The sequence below is a fragment of the Notechis scutatus genome, chromosome Z (genome assembly GCF_049901735.1).
Source record: "Notechis scutatus isolate UNSWTSFEM ecotype Mainland chromosome Z, rNotScu1.2, whole genome shotgun sequence".
In the NCBI taxonomy this organism is placed as follows: Eukaryota; Metazoa; Chordata; class Lepidosauria; order Squamata; family Elapidae; genus Notechis; species Notechis scutatus.
Genome location: NC_142025.1, coordinates 19,896,576 through 19,906,462, shown reverse-complemented (window position 1 = coordinate 19,906,462; position 9,887 = coordinate 19,896,576). Strand labels below are relative to the sequence as shown.

Below are 9,887 nucleotides of genomic sequence, written 5' to 3'. Positions count from 1 at the left end.
GGCAGCAGTACAGTATACAAAATGCTGGAGGTATAACTAAGCATTCATTCATTTCATTGGGAAAATGTTAAGGTCATGTGTCTCTTTAATGTCTCCTTTATCTCTTCTTTCATTTTTGCCTAACAAGTCATTAGTATTGAATAGTCACTACTCTCACCCTAAATCAATATTGCTTGTTAAGTGTATCCCATAGTGTTAAAAATAGGAGGAGGATGGACTATTGTGTTTGTCTCTTTTGAGTTATTTATAAAAATAATAAAAGCAGAATATAAGTAAATAAACAGGGTGTTGAGGTTCAACATGGCTGGAATGGGCTGGTCCTGAACATTTTCAATGACTAAGATAGATGTATGCAGGGCATCAGTGCCACAGATGTTCCATTTTTATAAATCAATATTCTAACATAGATCTCAAGATTGCAACTGCTATAATTCCCAACCAATGTTATGCAATCATTAGCTGGCACTTTTCATCTCCAGAGGCTGACTGCGCTACGCTGGGACATCCCAGCTGCCAGATTCAGAATTTTCTTGATTGGAGCATCTTGCCTTCTGATCCTGCTATATATCTTCCTAGTCTCACTGCTTCCTTCTCCAGTTGAGGAAAAGATACACTGAAAGAACAACTTTGTCCTCTCCCTATATAGGCTATAGGGCCTGGATACATGTCCCATTAACATCGGAGAGCAAAGCAGGAGGTAGCCAAAGGCCTAGCATGCTGGCTGGGGAATTCTGGAAGTTGAAGTCCACACATCCAAAATTGCCAAGTTTGAAAAGCATTGCCTAGAAGATGCAAAGCCTTTTGGCTTTTTAAAAATAAGGGTCTCAATATCTAGTGATTTCAGGAAAATGGATAGGGGCTGGTTGGAATCTAAAGCAAAATATTTTATTACTGCCTTTTTTTGATAACTTCCCCATGTGGCTAAAATCGAGGGATTTCCTGATGGCGTCCTATCCAAGTACTAACCAATTTTTGTTTTTGGAAGATCAGCAAAGAACTGCCCTAACATACCTACATTTCATCATGACAGTTCTCTCCCACTGGGAATAAATTTAGGAGCTTCCATCTCTTCCTCTGCCAGGAGTATGTATTTGGTAAACACGTTTTCACTCTAAACAGGATTGCACCCACTTGATCTTTTTCTGTTTCATAACATAGACACAAACATTGAAACAATGTGGGGATATTAAAATCTGTACGACTGGGATTATTCATCCACAAAAATTCTTAATGATTCTGGATTTTTTCAGAAAATAGTTATTAGACAGAAAGATCATTTATTATCTTTCTGTTGGATACTCATTATTCAAGTTAACATCTGCTTCATGTTTCAAGGTCTTATACATTTCAGTACATTGTACTTCCCTGTTACATTTTCTTTTCATATCCTAACAAATTTTATAATGCAGAGGTTGAGGCTAGCATTTTTTTAAAAAGGCCTCTTTGAAGTTCCATAATCCACCACGTTAGTCCTGCATATGAGGAAGCAAAAAACAGAGCCTATTAATTCCTGAGCAAGAAAACTTTAGAAAAATTAATATATGGTAGTTGGGAAAATGTGATAACTTTAAAAGAATAGAGCCAATTTGTATCTTTCAAAAGATATCATATTAAAGTAGATTTTTATTTAAAAAAAATCACATGCTATGTGGAAATTTGCAGGAAAAACATATAAAACTTTAAGAACTACTTGGTTTTCTGGATATGAAAAATCGTGAAGCAATTAGATGCAACAATATATGGACATATAAGCAAATATGCAGAATTGTTTCCAGTGATCAGTGTGTATCCTAAAAGAACCTACTTTTGTAGAAAAAGCTTTTCTGCAAATACACCAAGATCTGCCTGGGAGGAAAGAGACTTATCCTGTATTATTCACCAGGTACCAGGAATGTACCAGGTCTGCATAAAACGTGGCGTTTTTGTAATCTGTGGGACTATGAAAGTACCTCTCTTTGGAGTATTAAAATACCTGCATCTTTTGCAGGATAAGCTACAGTAGCTATTTCCAAAGCTGATTCCAGCTGTCACTTACCATAATTGGGTTTTTTAAATTTTAAATTATTTATGCCAATGTTGTTTTAATTCTAAATTGCAATCTGTTCTTTTCACCACAAAGTGCACATAAATTTGTTCCAAACAAATTGTATGTACTTTCTTATGTACAAAGAAAAAGAGTGTGAAAGAAAAAATATTTACAATCCATGACTGCAATATAATCCCTTCCAATCTCAAAGTAGACACCATGAATACTATGTGGACATCACCCCAAGCAGTGAATAGCAGAACTGCCAATCATGTCTGCTGAAATGATCTTTCTTTTTTTGAATCTAGTATCTCTATTACCAATTAAACATATACAGACCAAAACATTTGAAAAGAGCTATGATGGGACATAGGCATTTATAACCTATTCTTTTCAAGAAGTGAGAAAACTGGAGTTGTATGCATTTTTCTCTCCAGATGTTCTAGGGATGTTTAACATCTGCCATAATAAAATGCAGCAACTTCTGCATAACCTTGTTTTGTTAATAAAATTGTTAACCCAATTTTTCAAAGTTCCAGGAGAGAATAACCAGAATACAGGTGAAACTCGAAAAATTAGAATATCATGCAAAAGTTCATTTATTTCAGTAATGAAACTTAAAAGGTAAAACTAATATATGAGATAGACTCATTACATACAAAGCAAGATAGTTCAAGCCGTGATTTGTCATAATTGAGATGATTATGCCTTACAGCTCATGAAAACCCCAAATCCACAATCTCAGAAAATTAGAATATTACATGCAATCAATAAAACAAGGATTGTACATAGAACAATATCGGACCTCTGAAAGTATAAGCATGTATATGTACTCAGTACTTGGTTTGGGCCCCTTTTGCATCAATTACTGCCTCAATGCAGTGTGGCATGGAAGCTATCAGCCTGTGGCACTGCTGAGGTGTTATGGAAGACCAGGATGCTTCAATAGCAGCCTTCAGCTCTTCTGCATTGTTCGGTCTCATGTGTCTCATCTTTCTCTTGGCAATGCCCCATAGATTCTCTATGGGGTTCAGGTCAGGCGAGTTTGCTGGCCAATCAAGCACAGTAATCCCACGGTCATTGAACCAGGTTTTGGTGCTTTGGGCAGTGTGGGCAGGTGCCAATGAAGGAAAATGAAGTCAGCATCCCCATAAAGCTTGTCTGCAGAAGGAAGCATGAAGTGCTCCAAAATCTCCTGGTAGACAGCTGCATTGACCCTGGACTTAATGAAGCATAGTGGACCAACACCAGCAGATGACATGGCTCCCCAAATCAACACAGACTGTGGAAACTTCACACTGGACTTCAAGCATCTTGCAGCATTCTTCCTCCAGACTCTGGGTCCTTGGTTTCCAAATGAGATGCAAAAGTTGCTCTCATCAGAAAAGAGGACTTTGGACCACTGAGCAACAGACCAGTTCTGTTTTTCTTTAGCCCAGGTAAGACGCTTCTGACATTGTTTGTTGTTCAGGAGCTGCTTGACAAGAGGAATACGACATTTGAAGCCCATGTCCAGGATCCGTCTGTGTGTGGTGGCTCTTGATGCACTGACTCCAGCCTCAGTCCACTCCTTGTGAAACTCCCCAACACTTTCTGGCCTTTACCTGACAATACTCTCAGGCTGCGGTCATCCCTGCTGCTTGTGCACCTTTTCTTCCACTTTTCCCTTCCACACTAACTTTCTATTAATGTGCTTTGATACAGCACTTTGGGAACATCCAATTTCTTTTGCAATTACCTTTTGAGGCTGTCCCTCTTTATGGAGGTGTCCATGATATTTTACTGCAAAACTGTCAGGCCAGCAGTCTTTCCCATGATTGTGCTTCCTACTGAACCAGACTGAGAGACCATTTAAAGGCTCAGGAACCCTTTGCAGGTGTTATAAAGCAATTAGCTGATTAGAGTGGGACACTTTGAGCCTAGAATATTGAACCTTTTCACAATATTCTAATTTTCTGACATTGTGGATTTGGGGTTTTCATGAGCTGTAAGGCATAATCATCTCAATTATGACACATCATGGCTTGAACTATCTTGCTTTGCATGTAATGACTATCTCATATATTAGTTTCATCTTTTAAGTTGCATTACTGAAATAAATGAACTTTTGCACAATATTCTAATTTTTTGAGTTTCACCTGTACTTACGAATAAGGACATTTTATTCCTACTCTTATTTATATAAACTGCGTATTCTGAGATTGTGTTTAGACAGCGAATAAATGACCAAATTTTTGTACCTTTTTTCAAATATCAGTGATTATCACATTAGTTTTATAAAACACAATGAGTGAAACTGACAAATTAAAACCTAAAGATTCAGTGCTTTCATTTTACCCTAAAAGCCAGTTCAACCAAGCATTTTCAGATTGGCATCTGGGGTTTTTCACTTATGTTACTAGCATTTTGTTAGCAGTTTTAGAAATTGAAAATAAAATAAAGTTATCCAATTGGTTCATTTTATCTACTGTATATAGCAAGTTGATGTTTTGAGAGCAAAAAGGTTGGTCTGGTGTGGGAGATCAAGATACTGAATTAGAAACAGTGATTTAGAGTTTTAGTCCTCCAGTAGACACAAAAGCAGGCTGAATAGGCCTTGCATAAAATAAAGATGAGATATACATGTAATGAATACTTTATTAAACTGTTGCACATCCAGGCATTGGCTATATTCCCATGTTACAGTAAACCGTTAACCATGGCTTACAAATTTTAATGTCACAGCTACTTTCGCAATCCTCTCACTTTGCTAAGCCTTCTTTAGCAAGCTAGTCAGCATTTGGGCATATCCTTCTTCACAGAACAAAAAGTCATCAGTGATCCACCACTTTACATTCTCAATTTACACCTCTGCATATTTACTGGGAACAGGGGTGTAAGTCTTAAAGGAAAATTAAGGAGTTAGTTAAATGCCTTGCCTCTTCTAGAGGAATAAGAGGAAAAATTCTGGCAGTGATATCCCTCAAAACCAATTCTACAAACATTCCTACATTACATGTTGCTTTCCCTTCCAAAACCTGGGTTGTTGCTTTCCCCTCCAAAACCTATTGCTGACTACAGTAATAAATTCCCCCCAAACTGCTTTTCTTTAATGAAGTAATCCATAGCATTATCATCTGAATTACATCTTATTTTAACATCTCATTTGAGCAAAACATTTGGTCCCCACCTTTTTATGTGACAAATAATTCTAGAACTTAGGCTTGAGTGATTTTTCATTTTCAGTAGTTCGTCAACTAGTTTTCAGATGCTTTATTTCTACTTATTTGAGAACTACTTTTCTTACCCATTAATAAGATCACTTAATAAAGTGAATAGAAAAACAAAAAATGTGGCATTTCTTAAACAATCCATTTGCCAGTGTTAACATTGGTTTAGTTTGAGTCTGATTCACAGTATTGCTTTTTCCATTCTATCATTTTGTCTACATTCTCAATTTCTGCTTTCAAAACATTTAGTAGCATTTTAGAACTCTCCAAAATCTTGTCATAGGTGAACTGTCCATCAACAAGAATGGCATCAAGCTCCTTTTGTACAGCCTTTTTCCAAGCTAAACTTTCACATATATTTTCCAGTTGTTGGGTTAACATCTCAATTTCATTCTGAACCTTAGCCTTGCTTTTTATTAACTTTTCAATTTGCTCGTCTACTTCACTTTTCTGAATGCACAACTCTATCATATAATCCACAAGTTCATTATTAGAGGACTGGAGATTTGCGCCCTGTTGAATCATCCTGCTGACTTTATCGACAGACAAGGGTCCTTTCTTCTACTGGCTATATCACCAATTTCCTAAATTCATTTAAGGAAGAAAGAAAAATGGCTATTTTAGTAATCCTACATTGTACACATGTGGTTTAATGTGAAGACAAACTGAATTAAAAGGTGATGGATGAAACCAGTTTTAGAAATTTCCAGGTATCCCATTTCTACTTTAAATATGACATCCAAGGTGTTTCCACATTAATTTAGCAATTCATATTGTCTGCAATCTGAATAGTTACTAAGTTTTTGCATGAGTGTAGAATTAAGTGCTTGTTGACATATAGTCAAAGCAATGAGAAGAAACATTTCTCCCCTTACTTGGCCTCCAGCCTCATAAAGCAGATGTTTTATGGAATCACCCATCTTTGCAAATTTATAAGAGTCACCAAGCTGTTCTGTAGCTTTATACTGGCTATTATATCCTCAAATCTCTGGAAAACAGATATTGTTTGAAACCTGTGTATGTGGTATGTATGTGTATCTGAGACTAGACCATGGATAGTCCTTGGGGGCTGGGGGATAAAATATCACATACTAGTAGATGTTAAGGGGAAGAGGTGAGATGCATACTATCTCATCCTACTTGAAACTGCCTGGACTTTTATTTCACCCAAACCCCCAAACAGTCTAAAGGTCAATCTGAAACTTTATGGCAGAATGTCCCCCAAAGTTATTTACTCTGGAATTAAACAATTTCCCTCAGTTTGTCCATACTTATACCTGAGGTATCAAACCGTTCAAAGTCACTCTTTCCCATCAAGTATTCTCTAGATGATATGGCTGACCAACATTCCTTCCTGAAAGCCAAATGGCCCACTAGTGTTTCATAGGCCTTTGGTGAGGGTGAATTAAACTTACTGTTTTTCCATCCAAGTTGGTTTCTTTGCCATCTTTGTTTGTTTTGTTTGCATAATTTCTTTTAAAAATGTGTTTTGTAAAAAGACTAAAAACCAATGTGTAGATGGGATGATGAAAGTGAAATCTTATACTAGTCTACTATCCACTTCCAAAATGAGAGACCCTCACCAGAGCCCCAAGCCAGCTGACAAAGTCAGGTTTTCACGCTTTTTTGGAAGGGCAGAGGGTGGGAGTGGATCTTACCTTGTGGGGCATGATATTCCAAAGGGCGGGAGCCATGGCAGAAGTCTCTTTTCCTGGAGCCTGCCAACTGCAATTCCTTAGGGGATGGGATGCTCCAGATCCAGTGACCATGGGGTGGTCCTCCCAAAATGTTTGTGTGATAGTTAATAAGCCACTCCCCTCCAGTGCTATTGTAACTTTAAACCACCATTCTGTTTGTTGTAAGTAGCTGACTACCTGTATGTTTTTCCCATGTCATTACTGAATCTTCCACCAGAGGAGACACTTTTAATTTCCCTATTTTTCTATTTTTGAGGCAAGGAGAAACAAACCAGTTTTGGTTTGGAAAGTGTAACCAATTTGGCAAGTTCAGGGCCGAGAGATGTTACCACCCACCCCCACCCCGCCCTTTTCTGGCCAGGAAGGGTCCACAGCTGCCGCCAAGACAGCAGAAAAGGCAAGAGGGCTTTTTCCGTCAGCTGCAAACCCCGACAAGGCCGAGCCTCCTTGCCCTTGGGTCCAGAACGCCCCGCATCCAGAATAGCTTCGTTTCCAGCCTCGGGCGCTGCAGAGGCTCCCTCGAAATGGCCACCGGGCACCTCGGGAGGAGCCGGGAGGAGCTCCGGCGCCAGACCCAACTTTCACCTCCGCGTCTGCGCACTGCTTAAAATGAAGGACGCCGAGCTTTTGCTTTTACCTAGCGGCGGATTAAGGCTCACCGGTGGCCCCCCTCCGTACCAACTGTACAAACTAAGATATATTCTCAACTTTGCGGTCTGGTGCCCTAAGAACGTGCTTAGTTTGCTTAATGGTTAATATACCACTGCCCCTCCCACCACCACCGCCCTTTCCCAAAGCAAACCAACAAGCGGTACCCAGCCAGGTGCACGTGAGCGTTCATCCTCTCCCCACGGCTTGTGTGCGGGGCTGCCGGCGTCCAGCGCCTTGTTGTGGGCGTCTCGTCAGTAACCCCGCTAAAAATTCAGACGCTCCGGTGCATGAAATATATCCCGTGCATGGGAAAAAAAAACTCCTTGGATTAAAACTCCTGCCTTGCAGGGGCATAAAGCGGCTCAGGACGACGAGAGTTGCAGTCCACATGCACGAAAAGCTCGCCAAGTTTTACGCCCGCTCCCCCCACAAAACAGGTTGCTGCAAATGCACAGCACTTACTTTTCGAACGGGGCTGCGCTGAATCTTTTCAGGCTCCGTTTAAATCTCGTTCCGCAGGCGATTTTCTCAGAGGCTGCAAACAGAGTTTAGTGAGAGTTTAGTACGGAAAGGTCCTGGGTTATAGTGAGAAAATAAAGTCAAGCTCTTACCAAACGCGTTACCGCTTCACGTCTCCAACCAAACTGCAACGAACTCCAAACTCGCAACATCTGCTTCCCGCAGGCAACGCATTTAAAGTCGAGGGAGCGAATGGGCGGAAAGGCCTCAGCCAATCAGTGGCCAGGGATGTTCGCAGCACCTGGGAGCGTTTTAGGGAGTAGCTTTTACAAGACTTACGTGCCGATCGGACACGTTCTCCGTCTCGTTTACAGAAACAACCGAAAGAGCAGCAGATATTTATTTATTTATTTATTTGATTTGCCAATTGTTTACAAGATAATAAGTATAAATGTATACATAGTTGTGAATACATGAAATGGGTACATATAAGAAAAATAAAAGAATAAGAGAAACAATAGGACAGGGACGGTAGGCACGTTGGTGCGCTTATGCACGCCCCCTCCCTATCTAGTTTAAGATAGGGAGACCAAGGGAGAAGAAACACCTATAAAACATCAATTTATAGAACGTGAAGGATGTGTGTTTGTTTATTTTCATAAGCATAATGTACACTGAAGATGGTATTTAATTGCGTTGTATGAGGTGCATTGACAATGAAGTAAACTAAACTAAACTAAACTAGCGCCGGGAAAACCCGAGATCTCATCCAAGGGCGTGCCATCGGCTTGACGGAAACCTCCGATGTTTCCCGAAGGTGAAATTGAGTCTTAAATTGAGAGCCGAGCGCTCAGGCTTTCCCTTCCACAGCAAGGGATTTCCGGCATTGAACGGAAACGGCCGATGGCTCTCGGAAGAGAGGCTCTCAGAACCTGTGAGGGGAGGTAGGAGGGGCTTAGGCCTAAGAAAGAGGAAGGTTGATATTAAAAAAACAAAAACCATAGTGTGTGTGTGTGGGGGGGAGAGTTTGGTCGGAAAGAGCCGACCGCAGCCGACGGTAAGCGAAGGCGGTGGCGTCCCAGTTTCCCGGATGTAATCGGACGGCGGTAGTGTTGGGAGCAGTGGCTGAGGAGGGGGAGGCGGCGGCGGCAGCGGCGGGCGAGCGAAGGCGGACCGCGGGGGCGGCGGGGACGTCGTCGTCTTCCGCGCTCCTCTCTGTGCGTGATTTGCGGCGCAGCCTCTCCTCTCACAGCCGGGTGTGGAGAGGAGATGGGCCCGTGAGCGCTGCTTCCTCTCACAGCCGAGCTGCCTGAGCCGCCTCTCCTCCCTCCCTTCCCCTCCTCTTCCCCGTCCCCGGTCGGAGCGCTGCTTCCCCTTCCCCCTCGGCGGCGCCCGTGGCCCGGCCGCGCCCTCCTGGTCCCCTCAGTCTCTCTCTCACAGGCCGGGCATTGATGGTAATGTATGCGAGGAAACAGCAAAGACTCAATGATGGGTAAATACCCCTTTCGCGTCCCGCCCTCCCCGACTGCGCCTATGTCGCTCTCCCCCCCCTCGATGCCAACCGCCAGTAACGGTCGCTCGCTAACGCTGCGTTTCTGTCCCTCTCTCTCTTTTTCTCTTCCAGCTGTCACGACCGCAAGGGGGACTCGCAGCCCTACCAGGTACCGACTTCTTCGCCCGCCGCAGTCCCCACATTGAGAGGCCCTGCGGCGGCAACAACTAAAGTGTGGGAGGGCGAGTTAAAGTACTCGAGCGCAGGCTTCGGCCGCCGCTGCAAGGCCGCACGCGAGCCGCCCCTTCCCTTCGCTCCGCGCGCGGCCGGCCGGCCGTGGGTGGGGGGGGAGG

The 9,887-nt window shown here is 42.2% G+C and overlaps 1 protein-coding gene and 1 pseudogene across 8 annotated transcripts in view; one reads left to right on the top strand and one right to left on the bottom strand.

The window, feature by feature from the left end:
* Positions 1 to 4,645: 4,645 nt before the first annotated feature.
* LOC148128778 (uncharacterized) lies at positions 4,646 to 6,155 on the bottom strand (annotated as a pseudogene). Its single transcript, XR_015745961.1, has 2 exons — positions 6,111 to 6,155; positions 4,646 to 5,803 (listed from the first exon to the last, which is right to left on the bottom strand). The product of XR_015745961.1 is annotated as an uncharacterized LOC148128778 (transcript).
* Positions 6,156 to 8,868: 2,713 nt separating this feature from the next.
* WAC (WW domain containing adaptor with coiled-coil) overlaps positions 8,869 to 9,887 on the top strand; it is a 47,170-nt gene continuing 46,151 nt past the window's right edge. For 2 of the 7 annotated variants that reach the window (XM_087945965.1, XM_026672168.2), the window contains exons 1-2: positions 9,123 to 9,534; positions 9,667 to 9,703. In XM_087945965.1, coding sequence (XP_087802091.1) covers positions 9,494 to 9,534; positions 9,667 to 9,703 — 78 coding nt within the window. In that variant the 5' untranslated portion in view covers positions 9,123 to 9,493. Of the gene's footprint in view, positions 9,535 to 9,666; positions 9,704 to 9,887 lie in introns of all 7 variants that reach the window. The other 5 variants (XM_026672169.2, XM_026672171.2, XM_087945967.1 and 2 more) reach the window with 5 other exon arrangements.